Consider the following 19872-nt stretch of genomic DNA (forward strand, 5'->3'; position numbering starts at 1 on the left):
GAACTTGAACATCTACCTTTTTGTTAACAGCTCCACATGTTGAGTTCTCAAAGCCACTCCATGATGTCGAGGTTAAAGAGAAAGAGTCTGCCAGGTTTGAGTGTGAAGTCTCCAGAGAGGACGCCAAAGTGAGTTCACGTTCTCCGTTTGTCTGCTTACTTAAATAGTGCAAATGCAATTCTTCGCTTTTCTTTCTCTCTGATCTGCAGGTCCGCTGGTTAAAGGATGGAAGTGAAATAAGAAAGGGAAAAAAGTATGAAATCATTGCCCAAGGTCGCCAACACATCCTCATTGTGCACAAAGCTGTGTTTGATGATGAGGCTGAGTATGAATGTGCTGCAAAGACCTCCAAATCCTCCGGCATGCTCACTGTTGTTGGTAAGTCATGAGTGACTTTATCAGAACAGAAATCTGAAGTTTGGTCTTAAAGATAGTGAGGGTGTTTGCTTGCTGAACAGGTATAATTACAAACTAATTCACTGGTTATAATTTAGCTTTATGACTTATGATTTTATACTAACAGAACTCTTGTAAACCTTTCCTGACTATCATGAAAGACATACTTATTAGGTTTATTGATTATCTAAGTAAATTCTGAGGGGCCCAGGTCCATAAAACAATAGTTTCACTCAGATCATCTGATTTTAGCAAAACCCATCCAGACACCCAAGACACACGTCTCTTTTCATTTTGTTGGGTCACATTGTGTCATTTAGAGCAAAATCAGTACCTGTATCAAAAATATGATCTTTTACACAAATAATTTCTGATCTTGGACTTGTCGTTGCCTCTGTGGTCTGAACATGTGTGTCCTCATGTCACTGCAGAGGAAGAGGCCAGATTTAGTAAGAACCTGCCCAACGTGGAAGGAACAGAAACAGACAGTGTGCGGCTCATCTGTGAGGTCTCCAAGCCCACTGCAGATGTTGTCTGGTACAAAGGGGAGCAGGAGCTGCCTGAAGGCGGACGATACGACCAGATTGTTGATGGCAAGAAAAGGATCCTTCTCATACAAAATCTGCAAACAAGTGATGCTGGGGAGTACAACTGTAGACTGAGTCCCACCATCAAAACTTCTGGAAACCTCAAAATCAATGGTAAAGAAAAAAAATCAAAAACAGTTCCTTAATTCCTTGGGTCTGTATCTGCATAAAACTGTGTTGTGAAGTGTTATGCTTATGAGGAAGAAGCTTTCCGTCATTCTAATCAAAATATGGCTTTTGCTGCAGAACTGGCTGCTGAGTTTATTTCAAGACCTCAGAACCAGGAGGTGGTGGAGGGCCAGAAGGCGGAGTTCACCTGCTCTGTCTCCAAGGAGACCTATAACGTCAAATGGATGAAAGACAACAAGGAACTGGAAGAGGGAGAGAAGTACCAGATGGTAAGTGATGGTAAACGGCGTTCTCTGGTCATCAAGAACTGCGAGCCGAAAGATGAAGGCGGATATGTGGTGGTGATCGGAGCGACCAGAGCCAGTGCTGACCTGACGGTGCAAGGTAAGCCAAGATTGATAAAAGATTTGGATATTTTACTTGATTTGGTTTTCTTTTCTTTAGCGTATTTTTACATAATTAAATTTTTACAGTGGACTCACAGCTGCCCCATTTTCTGCTTTGAACAGAGAAACTAAAGGTCATCACTCCTCTAAAGGACACAGAAGGCAATGAGGGACAGGAAATAGTCCTGAATTGTGAGGTGAACTTGGAGGGAGTAAAAGCCAAGTGGTTGAAAAACGAGGAAACGCTGTTTGAGAGCAGCAAGTATTCCATGGTCCAGAGGGACAACGTCTTCTCTCTTAGAATCAAAGAGGCCCAGAAGGGAGATGAAGCTAACTACAGCATCAACCTGACGAACCAAAGAGGAGAACAAGCCAAGAGCACTTGCAGCCTTACAGTCAAAGGTGGGTTCTCACAGCTCTTTGTCTTGAAGAAACACTATGGCAGCTCTGGATTAGACACAAAACAACTCGTACAGTAATTGCCTAGAATGAATTTGTGCAACATGAAAAACTTTGTGTTATTCAGAGGAAAGTCTGAGGATCCTGGTCCCTCTGGAGGACGTAGACACTCAGGAAAAGAATACCATCAGCTTCTCCTGCAAGGTCAACAGGCCTAATGCCACACTGAAATGGATGAAAGCTGGCCAGGAGATCACGTTCAATAAACGTGTTGTGTACCGCGTCGACAAAGACAAGCACACCCTGACCATCAAAGACTGCTCCCTGGCAGACGAAGGTGAATACACCGCCATGGCTGGAGACAGCAAGTCCACAGCTGAGCTGATCATCAGTGAAGCTCCGACCGACTTCAGTGCACAACTCAAAGACCAGACCATCGTTGAGTTTGAGGATGCAGAATTCACCTGCAAACTGACCAAAGAGAAGGCTGAAGTCAAGTGGTACAGGAACGGACGGGAGATCAGAGAAGGACCCAGGTACTGGCTGCAGTTCCCTAAATCTTGGTAGTCTTCCAAATGAGAAAAATTGACTTGAAGCAAGCTTCTTTATTGACTCCCAAATAACACAAGATTTTCCAAATAATGTTTCATAAAGACATTAGATTACAGGTCCATCATTTTCCTCATTCTTTTCACAGGTACAAGTTTTTAAGAGAAGGAAGCACATGCACCCTGATTATCAAAGAGTGCAGACCTGATGATGAGTGTGAGTATGCCTGCGGTGTGGATGAGAAGAGATCCAGAGCCAGGCTCTTTGTTGAAGGTAAGGTCCTCAGCCTGTTTTTCCACTGTCTTGTTCTACATCAAGTCCCTAAACAGAGTATCTGTCTTACAAATTTCCTTGTACATCCTACAGAAACTCCGGTGGAGATTGTTCGACCACCGCAGAATGTGTTCGAGCCTCCAGGTTCTGATGTAGTGTTTGAGGTGGAGCTCAATAAAGACAGAGTGGAGGTGAAGTGGCTGAGGAATAACATGACGATCGTTCAAGGAGACAAATACCAGATGATGAGTGAAGGGAAACTTCACAGGCTTCAGGTCTGTGAAATTAGGCCCAGAGATCAGGGAGAGTACAGACTCATCGTCAAAGACAAAGATGCCAAAGCGAAACTGGAGCTGGCAGGTTAGCATCCAATTAGGAGAAATGGTTGTTTAGAAGTTGGACCAAAACGATTAGCAGCTTGACAAACAGGTTTGTGTTTAACAGTCTCTTATCTTCTCACCTACCTCCAGCTGCACCTCAGATAAAGACCACTGACCAGAGCTACGTCACAGATGCTGGGAAGCCCATTGTCATGGCCATCCCCTACACCGCCTACCCGAAGGCCGAGGCCGAATGGCTGTACAATAACCAGAGTCTGCCCACAGACAGCATATACACCTCTGCTGACTGCACTGAATATCGCCTGAAGGACCCCAAGAAATCTGATGAAGGACGATACAAAGTCCTGATCAAAAACAAACACGGAGGGGGAGAAGCCTTCATCAACCTGGATGTCATTGGTAAGTGCTGTGCTGTCAAGCCAACTGCTGTTCTGCAAGAAACCTGGCCGAAGTGATGAGTGGTTTAAAAATGATATAAGAGTAGTAGAATAACAAAAACTGGACAAAAGACAAAGCTAAAGCTTTTTTTTTTTTTTACTGGTGTAACCCAGTCAAACCAAATTGACTAACTTTTGGTCCCCGCCCTTGTTGTTGTATGTCCTATATAACATCTGGGTCGGTATTTAAGCTTTCTGTCTCCAGCTGCTGCTGTTTACCGTGGCTGGTGGGCCGTGCAATGTGTTTTCTCACCAAGATACTGCTTTACCAATACCTTTCCTGTTTCAAGCTGACTAGATCAAACCCTCCACTGCTCTTTCGTCTGTTATTTTTTCTTCTTCTCGCCCTTCTGTTCACATTCTGGACTTAGTCACAACCTCAACTGAACCTTTACTTGATGGCGCGTCACCAACCGAATCTCACTGAACAGAAACACAGAACTCAAGCAACAAGATTATTCTGAACTACACAAGAGCAAACAAATAACTGGAATTTAGACAGAATTTGTGCATTTGCCTTTTATGCATATTTTTTACTCTATTTTGTTACAGCCACTATATTCTCCAACTGTTGGTTGTCTGCATGTTCATTTGCACACCTAGGGAACCTTGAGACAAACTTTTCTCTGATTTGTCAAAGCGCTTTGCCCTACTTAGCGTTACAATAACTAAGAGCTACCCTCACTAAGTGGCTCAACTTATTTGTCTAATTATCTAATTTGTGATGAAATCCCTGTTCTCAAGTAAAACATCAAACTAAGTCATAGAGGAGATAAATATCTGATTTCTGTGCTAAGTGTTCTAAAAAGAACAATTACCATAGAGAGTTATCACTTTTTACATCGTTCCTCCTTTTAGATTTTCTAATGGGGGCATAGAACTATTTGCAATAACTGATTAAACATGAAAATAAAAGCTTCATCTTGTATTGAAAAAGTTCCTTCAATTCTTCAACCAGAGGAACTGCCACATGTGATCATAAGCAAACGAGTACTGTTTACTTAGAAATTAGTCCGTCTCACCATCTTTGATTTCTGTATTAATCAGTAAAATTGTTTTGTACTAGATGTTCCTGGGCCAGTGAAGAATCTGCAGGTAGTTGACACTGCAGACGGCGAGGTCAGCCTGGCGTGGGAAGAGCCTGAGAGCGATGGGGGCACCAAGGTGATCGCCTATGTGGTGGAGAGACGTGACGTAAAGCGAAAAACCTGGACTCTTGCCACAGACCACGCCGAGAGTCCTGAATACACTGTGACTGGACTGCAGAAGGACTCCTTTTACTTATTTAGAGTAAGCGCCAGAAACCGTGTGGGCAGCGGTCCCATCGTTGAGACCGACAAAGCAGTGCAAGCCAAGAACAAGTTTGGTAAGATGAGATTCAGAACTTCCGTTTGGATTTAGGTTTTAATTCAATAAAATCCCCTAATCTGGAGAAAATAGTTGATAGAAAATCTAAAGTTTAATAATCTCTTAAGAGGCTTTTCTTGCAGACATTGTTGTTAATCAAGAGACCTCAAAGGTTGTTTTACTGTGAAGTAATGTATCAGTATCACCATATGTTCTATTTGAGCATTCCAGTTGAGGGAGTTTCACTTCTGTTGTTTCAGATGTTCCTGATGCTCCTCTAAATGTCATCGTGGGAAACGTCACAAAGTTTGGCTGCACCGTCTCCTGGGAGCCTCCGCTGTCCGATGGAGGCTCTCCCATCACCTCCTACGTTATTGAGCTACGTGACCGGACATCAGTGAAGTGGTCCCCTGTCCAGCTGACTAAAGCTGATGAGCTCAGCGCCATTATCAACGATGTCATTGAGAACAAAGAGTACATTTTCAGAGTCAAAGCTGAGAACAAAGCAGGTGTTGGCAGGCCTAGTGCTGCCTCACAGCCTGTCAAAATTATGGATCCTATCGGTAAGTCACAGGAACATATTGACTGTCCATAAGAACGTGACAGTGAATGTGATGTCACCTATTGACAATGACTTGCTTGTCATGTTATGAAGTCTGTATTGCTGGCAAAAAAAGAAACATTATGAACATTTGATTGTTAATCAATCTTTCATGCATCTGTTATCTTAGGATCTACAGGAACTCTGGTCTGCTTCACTTTGCATAATGTGTTTCTGACTTTACCTTCTCCTCATTGCAGAGCCTCCCAGCCCTCCTCAGAACCTGTCTTGGAGTGACCAGAACAAGAGCTCTGTGCAGCTTACCTGGGAGACACCTCTGAAGAATGGAGGCAGCATGATCACTGGATACATCATTGAACGTTGTGAGGACGGCACTGACAAGTGGCTCCGGTGCAACGCCCGCCTCTGTCCCGACCTTTTCTATAAGGTAAAGCAAAATCTTTATTTGCAGCCCCCTGGATTTTTTTTTAGACATTCTGGAAAACTTCACTTTTTTCATTTTCGACATTAACATCTCTTTTTTTCTGCAGGTGTCTGGCCTGAAATATGGGACCAAGTACAACTACAGGGTGTTTGCTGAAAATGCTGCTGGTCTTTCTGACCCATCAAACACTGTTGGACCTCTGCTGGCCGATGATCCACACGGTAAGACACATGAAGTTTACTAACCGTGAGATGCAAATGATTACCTGAGAGCCATAATTGCAAAAGTTATTTCTTATTTCTAGAAACATAAAAAACAGATAAATCAGTTTGCAAAAATCTGTTTCTGTTATGTCTTTCAGTTGGGCCAACCTTGGACCTAAGCGCTTTCAAAGATGGTATTGAAGTTATCGTCCCACAGCCTCTGACCATCAGAGTTCCCATCAGTGGATACCCAACTCCTGTGGCTAAATGGATCTTTGAAGAGAAGGAGCTAACTGCTGAGAACGAGCGTGTTTCCCTGATGACCAAGTCCACATTCACAGAACTTGTTGTCACCCCGAGTGTTCGACCAGACAAAGGCATTTACACACTGCAGCTGGAAAATGATGTCACAACTGTCTCAGGAGAGATTGAAGTTAATGTCATTGGTACGTCAGAAGAAGACAACAATTTTCCAAAGACTTTTTCTTTAAAAACTTTGATTAACTCGTGTTTTGTCTGTTTACAGCGGCACCAAGTGCACCAAAGGACTTCAAGGTTCTTGAGGTAACCCGACAGCATGTCCACCTTAGCTGGGAAGCTCCAGAGCATGATGGTGGAAGTCCTCTCACTGGGTATCAGGTGGAAAAACGAGATGTGTCCCGCAAGACCTGGGTCAAGGTGTGTTACCTCAAAACACAATTTTCTTTCCTAAACTGTGAGAAAACTGAAACAGATCCTTGAATGTAAACTTTCTTTGATATACTTCTCTGTTTCCAGCCTTGGTTTATAATGTTAACATCAGTGACTGGCACAGGTCTAAGTTTCTTAAAAAGTTTTATTTGTAGTTAATTTTGTTTTAAGATATAAAATTTTAAAACTACAGTAAAACTGTCCGTGGCCACTTCCGATGAAAAGTCTATATAAACATGCATGAATGCGCCGTTTGCTGTTCTACATTCAAAGCTCTCGTGTTCTCACGTCGCTACACAAGTCTCTACGCAAGTCTCTACGCAAGTCTCTACGCAAGTCTCTGCTATGCAAGTCTCGACGACTGTTTCCAGGCTTTAGATACGAAACTCACAAACAATTATGGTGCTTTGAAAATTAAACCAGGTTGAACTTTGACCAATCAGGGACTTGGATTTGGCAGTGATGTATGAATAGCGTCTTTTTTTAATTGACTTAAGTGCTAACCGTTTGAAAATTGATCGTGGAGGATAAAATAATAATTGTGGTTTGTGCCTGGCCGGGATTATACGTCACCAGATTTTTCATAAATGGTAATAGAGCTATGAAAGAAAAGGCCTGGAGCAAGATTCATGAGATTAGTCCGGTTTCCAGATTCCATACCAAACCTCTTCCAACTCTAGGTGCTGCCCAAAAGGTTTAGTAGCTTGACTGAGTTCCTAACTCAGTAAATGCTAAGGAACCTACCAGTACTGCAGTGTTTGCCAAAAGTGCAGCCTGATAGTGATGATTTCAAATGATTTCTCAGGTGATTACAGGGATCCAGGATCTAGAGTTCACAGTCACAGATGTGGTTGAAGGGAAAGAATACCTGTTCAGAGTTACTGCCTGCAACAAATGTGGACCAGGAGAGCCAGCGTACATTGATGAGCCTGTCAACGTCTCCTCACCAGCTAGTAAGTTACTCTAACACTCACAATTACTCAAGTGTCTTGGGGTTTTTTATGCCTTAGTTGCAAACTAATTACTTTTTCCTCAACTCTGACTCCCTGAAAACAGTTGAGAGTATAAAGCATCAACACCAGATGGCGATGTGATCTGACCTGTTTTATTTATTTTTCATAATTTGCAAAAAAAATAATGATAATGATAAGTGCTTAATTTTGTTCCAGCCGTCTCAGACCCTCCAGAAAATCTGAAATGGAGAGACAAGTCAGCCAGCGGCATCTTCCTGACCTGGGAGCCACCCAAGTATGATGGTGGCAGTAGCATTCGTGGATACAATGTTGAACGCTGCCAGAGGGGAACTGACAAATGGGAGCCCTGTGGAGACATGGTTCCTGAACTAAAGTGCCAAGTTACAGGTCTGATTGAAGGCCAGTGGTACGCGTACAGAGTTAGAGCTCTGAACCGACTTGGAGCCAGCCAGCCATGCAAAGCCACAGATGAGATCCAGGCTGTTGATCCCAAAGGTGTCTATGATGTTCTCTTGTCTTCTTTTTCACTTAAATGAACTTTATATATTGGGATATTTTTTTTTAGTAAATGAACTTTGGTTTATCAGTTTAATTCTTGATCTACCAATATCAACCTCGTGTTCATATCTCCTCTGCAGAGGCTCCAGAGATTCAGCTGGATGCTAAACTGCTGGCTGGCCTTACGGCCAATGCAGGCAGTAAGATTGAACTCCCTGCTGAGGTCAAAGGTAAGCCAGAGCCCCGGGTGAAATGGACCAAGGCTGACTTGGTCCTCAAACCAGATGACAGGGTGTCAATTGACACCAAACCTGGACACTCGACTGTGACCATCGCCAAGACCACAAGAGATGACACCTCCACCTACATCATAGAAGCTACCAACAGCAGCGGTCGTGCTACTGCCACTGTGGATGTCAACATCCTTGGTAAGACCAATGAATGACATAGAAAACCAGCACACTCCTTTTTCAAATGAAGTCCAATTTATAACATGTTTCTTCTCAAAACAGACAAACCTGGTCCTCCTGCCGCTTTTGACATTTCTGAAATTACCAATGAAACTTGTTTCCTGGCCTGGAATCCTCCACGTGATGACGGAGGCTCCAAAGTCACCAACTACATTGTTGAGCGGCGAGCTGCTGACAGCGAGATCTGGCATCGCCTGTCCTCCACTGTCAAACAGACCACCTACAAAGCAGTGGGCCTGGTTAAGTTCAAAGAATACATCTTCAGAGTGTTTGCTGAGAACCAGTTTGGCGTTGGTCCAGCAGCTGAACACCCATCTATCATCGCCAGATACTCCTTTGGTGGGTTACCAGACAAACATTTTTCGTTTTGTTTCCTTCTCTGTCTTTTTTTCTCTGCTTTTTTTTTTTGTTTGACTTCCTTTAAAGTACAAAACAAAAACATAAAAGCTGTATGATGAAATGTTAAGGTTTTCTGCGGATTCTCATTAAGTGCCGGCTGTTTGTCTTCAGACACTCCCGGAGCTCCTTACAAATTGGAAGGTTCAGATATTGCCAAAGACTCCCTGACATTGACATGGTACGAACCAGATGAGGATGGTGGAAGCCCCATTACAGGGTACTGGGTGGAGCGATATGAGGCTGACCATGACAAGTGGATTCGATGCAACAAACTGCCCATTAAAGACACTAACTACAGGTTAGACTTGCCGTCCAAATGATGTCAACGACTGATTGTCATCGGTAAAATTTGTTTATTGACTAAATGTGTTCATCTCTAAAGGGTCAAAGGCCTCCCAACCAGAAAAAAATACAAGTTTAGAGTTCTTGCAGAGAATTTGGCAGGAAGTGGAAAACCCAGCAAGGAGACAGACCCAATACTGATCAAAGATCCTATAGGTATCTTAAAAAAACGATTTCTATCTCAGTTTTACAATGAAAGTATTTGTAAAATGTTACAAATAGTATGCTTGTGTCTGTTTTAGATCCTCCATGGGCTCCAGGTAAGCCCACAGTAAAAGATGTGGCTAAGACCTCGTGCTTCCTGATGTGGACAAAACCGGAGCATGACGGAGGAGCAAAGATCGACAGCTACGTCATTGAGATGCTGAAGAGTGGAACCACCGACTGGATCCGGGTGGCAGAGAACATTGTCGGCTTGGAGTATTTCCTGAAGGGCCTGATGGAGAAGCAGGAGTATTCGTTCAGAGTGCGAGCAGTTAATGTTGCTGGAGAAAGCGAGCCCAGTGAGCCCAGCGACCCAGTGCTCTGCAAAGAGAGACTCAGTAAGAGAAAACTACTCGGAACACAAACAGGCTGTGATGTTAGACGACATACTGGGACTTTTTTTGGTCTGATCTGTTCCTTAAATGTCTTTACAAAGACCAAGGCTTTTCCATTAACTAATTCTAGAGACCTTAAAAAAGCCAGAAAATGAAAAGTAAAACGTCTCATTTATGTTTATTGTGCTGCTAAATTCTTAATCTAAAAGACCTAAACACAGACGTGAGTAATAATGAGATAAATTTACTTAGTTACATTTATTTGAGTAACTTTTTAAAAAGTTTACTCCTTGGAGTAGTATTTCAGAACCATACTTAATACTTGTACTTGGGTGGATTTATTTTAAAAGCTGCATTCTCAGTTACTCTGGGTTAAATCTGTCTAGTTACTGTTTTATTTGAAACATTTGAGCTATTTATTCTGGGGATAGAGGAAAAAAGTTAGCACAACCTCTGGATAGGGAAACTGTTGCAACGTAAATATGAGCATTTTATGGTATAAAGACGTTCAACCTTTAATGTCATCATCACCCTGTCAGAAAGTCTTAATACCATCACCTCGACCTGAAATGAGCAAATCTTCCCCAAAACCTTTCAGATCCTCCATCAGCTCCTCGATGGTTGGAGGTCATCAGCATCAGCAGAAACAGCGCTGACCTGAAGTGGACGGCACCTGAGCGTGACGGAGGATCACGCATCACCAACTATGTGGTGGAGAAGCGCGACGTGAGACGCAAAGGCTGGCAGGCCGTGGACACCACCGTCAAAGAGCTGAAGTCTACGGTGACTCCGCTTAACGAGGGCTCGCTGTATGTCTTCCGCGTTGCTGCAGAGAATGCAGTGGGCGTCGGCCCGTTCTGTGAGCTGGAGGACTCTGTGCTGGCTAAAGACACCTTCAGTAAGTCAGAAGGACAATGTAAGGCAATGAAAGTGGCTACAAAACTGTTGCTGATTGCACTTTTTTTTTTGGTTTGTTTTGCAGCTACTCCTGGCCCACCATACGCTCTGTCTGTCAATGCTGTGACTAAGAAATATGTGGACTTACAGTGGGAGGAGCCTAAAAATGATGGTGGCAGACCCATTCTAAGGTGCACATTTCCCCTTACACTGGCAGTAAAGCTTCACCAAAAGAAAATAACAGTGTGTTAAATGATAATGCTAATAAACTTTTGATTTTTTCACAGTGTTATTGTTTTTACATTTTTACTAAATACATTTTTTTATATATATTTTGCTCTAATATTTCTGTATTTACAAAATATTTTGGGTTTGGGCTTAAACATATTTTTAAAAGTGATGACAATAAACATGTTAAAAGAGCTTACTAATTAAGTATTTTTATGCGACGTGTGTTTCCATATCAGGTTTACATTGTAATACACCTTTAAAATGTGACACAGTTTTCCCCTCGACAGTTTTGTGCAAACAGACATATCTCAGGACTGTGTGACACCCCATGATGTAGAAATCCAATAGTTGGGGTCAAAGCTGTTAAAAAAATTGCCAAACACAAATGGACTTCTGTTAAAAGATTTCTTTAAGGTTTCCTTCCATTCAAAGTTTTGATTGATTAAAAGTTACCAAACATTCTCTATGATAAAATGTATGGATGTGGCAACCCAGTAGATTACATACATCAACATTACACTACATGATACATTCCATTTTAAGAAGTAGGCCCTGAATTTTTTAAACTGCTCACTTAACCCTTAAGAACCAATGATGATATCAGTGTAACAGAAAAGTGTCAGAAATTTGTTTAGTGATCCTCTTGGTTTGTGATGTATTCTACAGTACATTATTTAATTTTTCAGGAAAAAAAAGGTCCGGGTTCTTATGGGTTGAAGGTGGGATGTTTATTTGAACTATCAAACGTGCTGCTTTTTTTACAGGTATTCCATTGAGAAGAAAGAAAAACTTGGAACCCGCTGGGTGAAATGTGGCAAAACTTCAGGACCAGACTGCAAGTACCGAGTTACGGACGTCATTGAGGGAACAGAAGTCCAGTTCCAGGTCTGTGCCGAGAATGAGGCTGGAGTTGGACACCCGAGCGAACCCACCGAAATCATCACCATTGAGGATCCCACTGGTTGGTTTAAAATGATGCAGTTTTTTTTCTTTTTTACAAAAGTAAATCACCTGCATGCAGTGAATATGTCTGTCCCACCAGGTGTACCTTCCCCCCCGATTGAACTTCATGTGACCGGAGCTAGCAGAAACTTCCTGTCCATTGCCTGGAAGCCTCCACAGAAGGATGGGGGCTCCCCAATTCGTGGCTACCACATTGAAATGTGTGAAGCTGGAACACAGAAATGGATGAGGGTCAATTCTCGTCCAGTAAAGGAGCTGAAGTACCAAGCGGAGGAGGGCGTGGTTCCTGAAAAGGAGTACATTTTCAGAGTGAGGGCCATCAACGCTGTCGGAGAGAGCGAACCCTCGGACATCTCTGAAAACGTCTTTGCCAAAGACTCTGACTGTAAGAGCAGAAAGAGCATGGATCTCTGCTCCAAAAAGAGCTGAGAATCCTGCACACATCCACATAAATTCACAAGTTTCCATCTGAGATCCTTTCTTTTTGCGGTTCCAGGTAACCCAACATTGGAGTTTCAGACCTTGGATTTGGTTGTTGTGGAGACAGAGAAGCTTCATATTCCAGTTCCCTTCAAAGCTGTCCCAGCCCCCAAAGTCACCTGGCACAAAGATGGCAAAGAGTTGAAAGCTGATGAGCGTATTAGCTTCAGGTCAATACACCAACAATAAGACATTTAAACTAACTGTAGAGGTCATAATGTGAACAGAGATGTTGCAGAGCAGCCATTCATGGAAAATCTAAAGTATAACACTATTCCTTGGTTTACAAAATATAAAAAAATATAATTCCTCAAAACGTTGGGTTTCAATTTAATCTAGTCCATTGTAATAGCATCATTACATGTGAAAACTAATATTAATCTCTAATCTGTTTAAGGCAATTGGTGCTGAATAGTTGTTTTCTTTTTTAATGAACAGGAAGGAGTACACATCCTTACACCTTGAGATTGACAGCAGCGTTCACCCTGATGCCGGAGTCTACAAGGTCACTCTGGAGAATAGTCTCGGCAGTGCAAGCGCAACTATCAATGTCAAAGTCATTGGTATGTTTTTAATACAAACACTATTTTGGAACATTTCTCAATGTTATGTTGTTAAACATGTTTGTTTTTCGATTCTCAGGTCTTCCTGGACCTTGTAAGGACATTGTGGCCTCTGAGATCACTAAAAGTTCCTGTAAAGTGTCCTGGGATCCTCCTGACTATGATGGTGGCAGTCCAATTCTTCACTACGTCTTGCAGGTCTGACACGACAGAAGTTTATACTCTACTTGCATGTATGCCACAGGTCCTGTAGTAAAATAAAAAGCGAAATAATACCTACAATGAGGGGATATTATTAATGGTCAAAGTTGGGAAAGTTTACCAAGAATATGACATGCATATCTATTTCATAGTGTTCCTTCCACAAGCAGCTTCTCTATCCTTGTGGGAACAGATTTGGAATAGGTCTTCCCTGTTCCAACATGACCTAACACCAAAAATGATGAAGCATTGATGAAGGAGTATGAACTGGTACTGGTATTGTGGTGTGGTAGTGTAGTGGTAGTAAGGTATGATGTGGTGTGGATTAATTATTTCTAAATACATATGTATTATTTTTTACTGTGAATTTCATATTTGAAGACCAAAAATAAAATAAAGAAAAAGTATGTATTATTCATTATCAAATGCTCCGCGTAAACTTTTACATTTAAATCGTGTGAACAAGAAAATCCTGTTCAGAAACCACTGTGGCTTGATCACAGTAATAAATAAAACTGTTTTCTCGTTGGCTCTGAAAATCACGTAGCCACAAGTTCTAGCCACAATGGATTGTAACTTAATTTAGCCAATCGCAATCATCAAAACGTAGCTCTTAGAAAATGCTGGGGCCACATATTAATTTTATGACAGGAGCCGTAGGGCCAGAAGAAATTTGAACGCAGGCCACGTTTGGCCGATGGGCCGGACTTTGGACATGCCTGTTGTAAGAGGATACGTCATTTGTTGCCATTATATCAGAAATAAAATTAGTCAATGTGTCAGTTACAGATGAGGTTATGCACTTGCTCTTTTTGTTAGTTGCAAGATGGGTCTCATGATATTGTTGGTGAAAATCAAAGTTGTTTAAAATGTAAAACGTCAACTCAATGTTTCCTGGAAAGCATCAGTGAACAATATGGTTAGTTTAGTCCCTGGTGTTTTGGGTCTGACAGTTTGGATCCTACAAAAAAAATGTTTTTTTGATGTTTTGGTTATTTTTGTTGCTGTGCAGCGACGTGAAGCTGGCAGAAGGACGTATGTTAACATGATGTCTGGAGAGAACAAGGTCAGTTGGACAGTCAAAGACCTCATCCCCAACGGAGAGTACTACTTCAGAGTCCAGGCCGTCAACAAGATTGGAGGCGGAGAGTTCATTGAGCTCCGCAATCCAGTTATTGCTCAGGACCAAAAGCGTAAGATTGATAGATTTTCTTTAAGTCAATATAAATTGAAGCTTGGTTTTTAGACAGTTTATTTTTACAGTCTATTTGTTAGAATCTGCTTAACTTGTAAAAAAAAAATTAAATCGGCAATATGTTCATGAAATTAGATGAAAATTGTTTTTGGAAAAAGTTTTTGGTTTTTTTATAATAGTGCTAAAAGTTCCACTGTTTTATCTAGGTGTAAAGTTAAATTTGTATAATGAACCATATCTTTATGCTACAAATACATGTAAAACAAATTTATTTTAGCTTTGGATGGTTGCTAGTTTGGTTCACATTTTTAAGATGTTGTCGCTGTGTCAAACAAAAAAAGTTTTCATTGGACATTAATTGTTAAGAAAAGGTAGAAATTTTTTTTTTCGTAAAATGAGATGAAGCTATATGAATAATGTATAATTATATTTTGACCTGTTTATCATATATAAAAAATACACATATTTTATTACTGCTGCTAACAAATCATACCCTTTTTTTGTTAATTCAACGTTTTTCTTTAAACTCTTGAATCTCTCATTTCTATATGTCCAACACTTTGTATGTATTCTACATCAATACTTGCAAAGAAACGTTCAGAGATATTTATATTGTAATCAGAGACTAATAAATATAGATAATAAATCCCCATTTGAATGAATTAATAGCTTTTAAAATAAGTTTGAGAAATGACAAAAAGAAACGTGTCAAAGGTCTAAGACCGTATTTCAGTGAAATTTGTCCCTTGGTCCAGATGCTCCTGATCCACCTGTGGACTTGGAGACTCATAACCCCACATCCAACACTATCACTCTGACTTGGAAGCCTCCCATGTATGATGGTGGTGCCAAGATTATGGGTTACATCTTGGAGAAGCAGCAGAAAGGCGAGGACAAATGGGAGAGGTGCAACGACTTTTTGGTACCAGTCCTTTCCTACACTGTCAGAGGACTGACAGAGGGCAAGAACTACACTTTCAGAGTAAAAGCTGAAAACGCCGCAGGGATGAGTGAGCCATCCCGTAACACGCCTTTTGTTAAGGCAATGGACACCATCGGTAAGGATGGCATGGTCTTGAGTGAAGCAAAAAAAAAAAGTTTCATTAAACTTTTGTCCCCTTTTGAAAATGTATTTTCTGAAAATGCCTTCCACCTATCTTTCTTAGATCCTCCGAAAGTTTTCCTAAGTGGCAGCCTGCAGTCTGGTCTCAGCGTGAGGCGGGGCTGTGAAATCTGCCTGGATGCTAACATATCAGGCTCCCCGTACCCTCAGATCACCTGGTACTGGAACAATCAGGAGATCCAGCCTGAGCAGCTCCGCAAGAGGCCAGAGAAACCTCTAAAAAAGAAGGCAGAGGTTAAGGAGGAGGAGAAAAAGGAGGAAAAGAAGGAGGAGGAGAAGAAAGAGGAAGGGGAAGCAGAGAAAAAAGAGGAAAAAAAAGAAGAGGTGAAAGAGGGAGAGGAGAAAAAAGAAGAGGAGAAACCAGAGGAGGCGAAACCAGAGGAGGCGAAACCAGAGGAGGCGGCAGCCGCAGAGCCAGAGGCCGAGGAACTTGATTATCCAACCCTAAATGAGCGACTGGCTATTGACAACAGCCACAGAGGTGTGTCCTCAGTCGTCATCAAAGACTCCATTCGCCGTGATCATGGAGTCTTCATGGTGAAGGTGGAGAATAACCACGGCATTGCCTCTGCAACATGCGAGGTCAACGTACTTGGTAAGACTTTTGATGAGTTGTATTTGCTTCCATGTTTTTTTTTTCTTTCATTTAACCAGTTTATACATATTTAATAGGTATCAGGCTGGCTAATCAGAGTCCAAACACGGGCAACATTATAAATATAGAAAGAACATCCTACCAACAGCAAGAAAGCTCTAACAGAACAGCAGGGATGCTTATGTTCTTCTATCAGTTGGGTTATAAAAACAAAAAGTGACAATGACAGTTAAAAGTACATTAGATTTCAGAATAGGTTTATTGTCATACGCACAGGATTCTTGTGAAGAAATAAAAATAAACTCACATTTCTTTCTGCAGATACCCCGGGTCCTCCTGTGAACTTAAGATTTGAGGAAGTGAGGAAGAACTCTGTTATCTGCAAGTGGGATCCTCCCCTGGATGACGGTGGCAGCGAGATTCTCAATTACACAGTGGAGAAGAAGGACAACTCAAAGGTGGACTTTGGATGGAGCTCTGTCACTGCCACACTTAGAGGCTGTCGCTACCTGGTGCCCAAGCTCATAGAAAAGAAGGAGTATATCTTTAGGGTTGTGGCTGAGAACAAGTTTGGCCCTGGTGCTCCATGTGTCTCCAAACCAGTCATTGCCAAGAACCCTTTCGGTATGACCCAATATGTACATTACAGATGGCCATTAAAGTAGAATTTAAACATGTACTTTTACATTTTTCAAGTTACATTTCCTCCAGTAATTTTTTATGTATCAGAAAGTTAAGATTGAAGACATCACCTGTCGCACTTAAGCACATGGTCTCCTCTCATTTTCATCAGAACCTCCCGAGGCACCTGATAAGCCAGTCATTAATGATGTCACAGCCAACAGTATGCTGGTTACTTGGAATGAACCAGATGGCAATGGAAGCCCTATATTAGGATATTGGGTGGAGCGACGTGAAATCAACAGTTCCCACTGGGCACGTGTCAACAGGTCAGAAATCACTCCATAAGAATTTGTCTTCTTGGACTTTTACAAAGGCTTGTAAATTACATTAATGATCTCTATTGTACCTATATTCAGAGACATGGTTCCAAATACTGAGCTCAATGTTGAAGGCCTCCTGGAGGGACTGACTTACATCTTCAGGGTGGCAGCTGAAAACCAAGCCGGCCCTGGAAAGTTTAGTGGTCCCTCTGAACCAAAGACTGCCCAGGCACCAATTTGTACGTGAACTGACAAATTCCTTCATTCCTGAACAGTTCACAAGTTTTCATACTTGTCTCACTAGTAATAAATTTATGTGACTGTACAGTTTGGTAATTTGACTAAATTTGTTTTATTATGCAGTGCCTCCTGGACCTCCAATTGCAAGAGTAGTGGAAACCACTGACCACTCAATAGATGTGGAGTGGGATCCACCTGCTGATAATGGCGGAGGAGATATTCTGGGATACCACGTGGATAAGGTAGGACCGCTACTTTTGAGCTAATTTTTTTGGTGGGACTATGACTGCAGCTGGTCAATGTATTAGATAAATTCAACTTTTTAATAAATCCTTCAAAACTTTTGGTTTCATTCCAAGTCAAACCGTGTTTTTTTTATTGTTTGTTTTCCTTCAGGCAATGGCTGGAACAAAAGACTGGTCTAGGTCAACAGAGCGCCCTTGGAAGACCCGGGCCTTTACTGTTTATGGTGTGCGTGAGGGAGCCAAGTACATCGTCCGAGTCATTGCCTGCAATGCTGCAGGAGAAGGAACACCTGGATTCACAGAGTCTGTTTTTGTCAGGAATCCTGCAGGTCAGGATAATTTATTAAAATTTTAGTCTACAGGGTGACTATTTTATATATATATATATTTTGTTAATTTGTTGTTTTCTTCATCAATTCTTTGACACTTATTGCTTTCTACTAACAGAGGTGCCCGTCATTGAACTGGATCTGTCAGTCAAGAATGGGGTTACCATCAGAGCTGGAGAAACACTACGCATACCAGCTACAGTTACGGGCAAACCTTATCCATCAATCTCTTGGACAAAGGATGACAACAAACCTGACAAAGACCGTGTGGAAATCCTCAGCGAGGGCAACAACAGCATTGTTTCAATCAAGAATGTGCAGAGAAAGGACTGTGGCAAATATCAGATATCTGTTTGCAACCCCAGTGGCATAAAGTCTGCGTGGACCAGGGTGGACGTGATGGGTGAGTAAAGAAAAAAAATCAAGTTAAGGCATCCAGTTTGATTGCACTTACCAGGGAATATTTTATATCAATGTTTGAGGAGTATATCAATGTGACACTGACAATGTCATTGTTCTTTCTTTACAGATGTCCCTGGGCCCATTACAGACCTGAAGCCAGTTGTTGTTACTCGTAAGATGATTTTCCTGAACTGGGACGACCCTGAAGATGATGGAGGTAGTGATATTACAGGCTTCATTGTTGAGAGGCGAGATGCCAAGATGCACACATGGAGGCAGCCTGTTGAAACTGCTTCATCCAAGTGTGAGTGTGTGGGCATCATGGAAGGACAAGAGTACTTTTTCAGAGTTTTTGCCAAGAACAAGTTTGGCATGGGCCCACCTGTTGAATTAGGCCCAATAAAGGCTGTGGATCCACAAGGTGAGTACTGACTAGAGGCAGGAAGTCAAGACGTGAAATTTTGATTTGTGTTCAAACTTGTTTCTTGGTTTTACAGGCCCACCGTCATACCCTGAGAAGTTTCACTACACAGAGCGCACCAAGAACTCTATCACATTGGCTTGGAAGCCACCTCGCAATGATGGCGGCAGCCCTGTGATTGGCTACTTTATAGAGAAAAAGAGGCAGGACCAACAAGCCTTTGAGCCTTGTAACACTGAAATATGCCCTAACCTAACAATGACTGTGGAGGGCCTGGAAGAGGCTTGGATGTATGAGTTTAGAATCAAATGTGCCAATCTTATTGGACAGAGTGAGCCATCCATTCCATTGACTGTGGTTATCCAAGATGATGAAGGTGAGATCGAACAGCTCTATAACCTTCAAATATATAGCTGCGGATTAACATTTGAGACAGACTGAACTATTGCGATTTGTTTCTGTTTTCAGTGGGTCCTGAGGTTCACTTGCTGAAGCACTTCAAAGCTGACACCATCATAGTGAGAAAGAATGAGCCAGTTGAGATTCCTGCTAACGTGCTTGGACTCCCCATCCCAAAAATTGAGTGGTCCAAGGACGATGTGGTGATTGAAGAGTCAACCGAGACCCTTTTGATAGAAACCGAGGTGACTGGAAGGATGAATGCTAAGACTACACTGTCTATTCCTGCCGTGAACCGGAGGGACCGTGGCAGCTATACTGTCTTAGCCTCAAACAATATGGGCTCAGCAAAGCACACTGTCTTTGTCATGGTCCTGGGTGAGTTAACTCACTGCACCCAAACTCAAAACAAGATATGTGACTTTTATGTTCTGAACACCCCTTTGCTCTTCTTCTAGACCGACCAACTCCACCCAGAAATTTGACTGTGTCCAACATCATGGCGGAGTCTTGCTACCTGAACTGGGATGCGCCCCTTGATGATGGTGGCACTGAGCTGACCAACTATATTGTTGAGAGAAAGGAAGTTGTTACAGACCAGCCAGAGCTAGAAGAAGGAGAGGAAGCTCCTCCTGAGCCACAATGGGTGGAGGTCACTAACAGCATAATCGAGAGGAAATACGGGGTATGTCCCTTTGA

General features: G+C 42.1%; 1 protein-coding gene across 1 annotated transcript in view; it reads left to right on the forward strand.

The window, feature by feature from the left end:
• The window catches only part of ttn.2 (titin, tandem duplicate 2), a 198414-nt gene that overhangs the window by 106078 nt on the left and 72464 nt on the right, over window positions 1-19872 (forward strand). The window contains exons 94-135 of the mRNA XM_078939704.1: window positions 31-128; window positions 210-378; window positions 828-1097; window positions 1230-1496; window positions 1622-1900; window positions 2025-2433; window positions 2595-2719; window positions 2813-3079; window positions 3190-3459; window positions 4564-4863; window positions 5105-5407; window positions 5646-5833; window positions 5937-6051; window positions 6192-6479; window positions 6560-6711; window positions 7529-7676; window positions 7893-8192; window positions 8336-8623; window positions 8708-9004; window positions 9176-9362; window positions 9447-9562; window positions 9649-9948; window positions 10544-10843; window positions 10928-11033; window positions 11838-12034; window positions 12116-12421; window positions 12533-12686; window positions 12955-13079; window positions 13159-13277; window positions 14293-14473; window positions 15231-15533; window positions 15642-16193; window positions 16515-16817; window positions 16987-17143; window positions 17234-17376; window positions 17501-17619; window positions 17774-17951; window positions 18070-18354; window positions 18481-18774; window positions 18851-19150; window positions 19243-19551; window positions 19632-19858. Coding sequence (XP_078795830.1) covers window positions 31-128; window positions 210-378; window positions 828-1097; window positions 1230-1496; window positions 1622-1900; window positions 2025-2433; window positions 2595-2719; window positions 2813-3079; window positions 3190-3459; window positions 4564-4863; window positions 5105-5407; window positions 5646-5833; window positions 5937-6051; window positions 6192-6479; window positions 6560-6711; window positions 7529-7676; window positions 7893-8192; window positions 8336-8623; window positions 8708-9004; window positions 9176-9362; window positions 9447-9562; window positions 9649-9948; window positions 10544-10843; window positions 10928-11033; window positions 11838-12034; window positions 12116-12421; window positions 12533-12686; window positions 12955-13079; window positions 13159-13277; window positions 14293-14473; window positions 15231-15533; window positions 15642-16193; window positions 16515-16817; window positions 16987-17143; window positions 17234-17376; window positions 17501-17619; window positions 17774-17951; window positions 18070-18354; window positions 18481-18774; window positions 18851-19150; window positions 19243-19551; window positions 19632-19858 — 9794 coding nt within the window. The remainder of the gene's footprint in view (window positions 1-30; window positions 129-209; window positions 379-827; window positions 1098-1229; window positions 1497-1621; window positions 1901-2024; window positions 2434-2594; window positions 2720-2812; window positions 3080-3189; window positions 3460-4563; window positions 4864-5104; window positions 5408-5645; window positions 5834-5936; window positions 6052-6191; window positions 6480-6559; window positions 6712-7528; window positions 7677-7892; window positions 8193-8335; window positions 8624-8707; window positions 9005-9175; window positions 9363-9446; window positions 9563-9648; window positions 9949-10543; window positions 10844-10927; window positions 11034-11837; window positions 12035-12115; window positions 12422-12532; window positions 12687-12954; window positions 13080-13158; window positions 13278-14292; window positions 14474-15230; window positions 15534-15641; window positions 16194-16514; window positions 16818-16986; window positions 17144-17233; window positions 17377-17500; window positions 17620-17773; window positions 17952-18069; window positions 18355-18480; window positions 18775-18850; window positions 19151-19242; window positions 19552-19631; window positions 19859-19872) is intronic.

Source organism: Oryzias latipes, chromosome 21 (genome assembly GCF_053564925.1).
Source record: "Oryzias latipes strain Hd-rR chromosome 21, Olatipes_Hd-rR_3.1".
In the NCBI taxonomy this organism is placed as follows: domain Eukaryota; kingdom Metazoa; phylum Chordata; class Actinopteri; order Beloniformes; family Adrianichthyidae; genus Oryzias; species Oryzias latipes.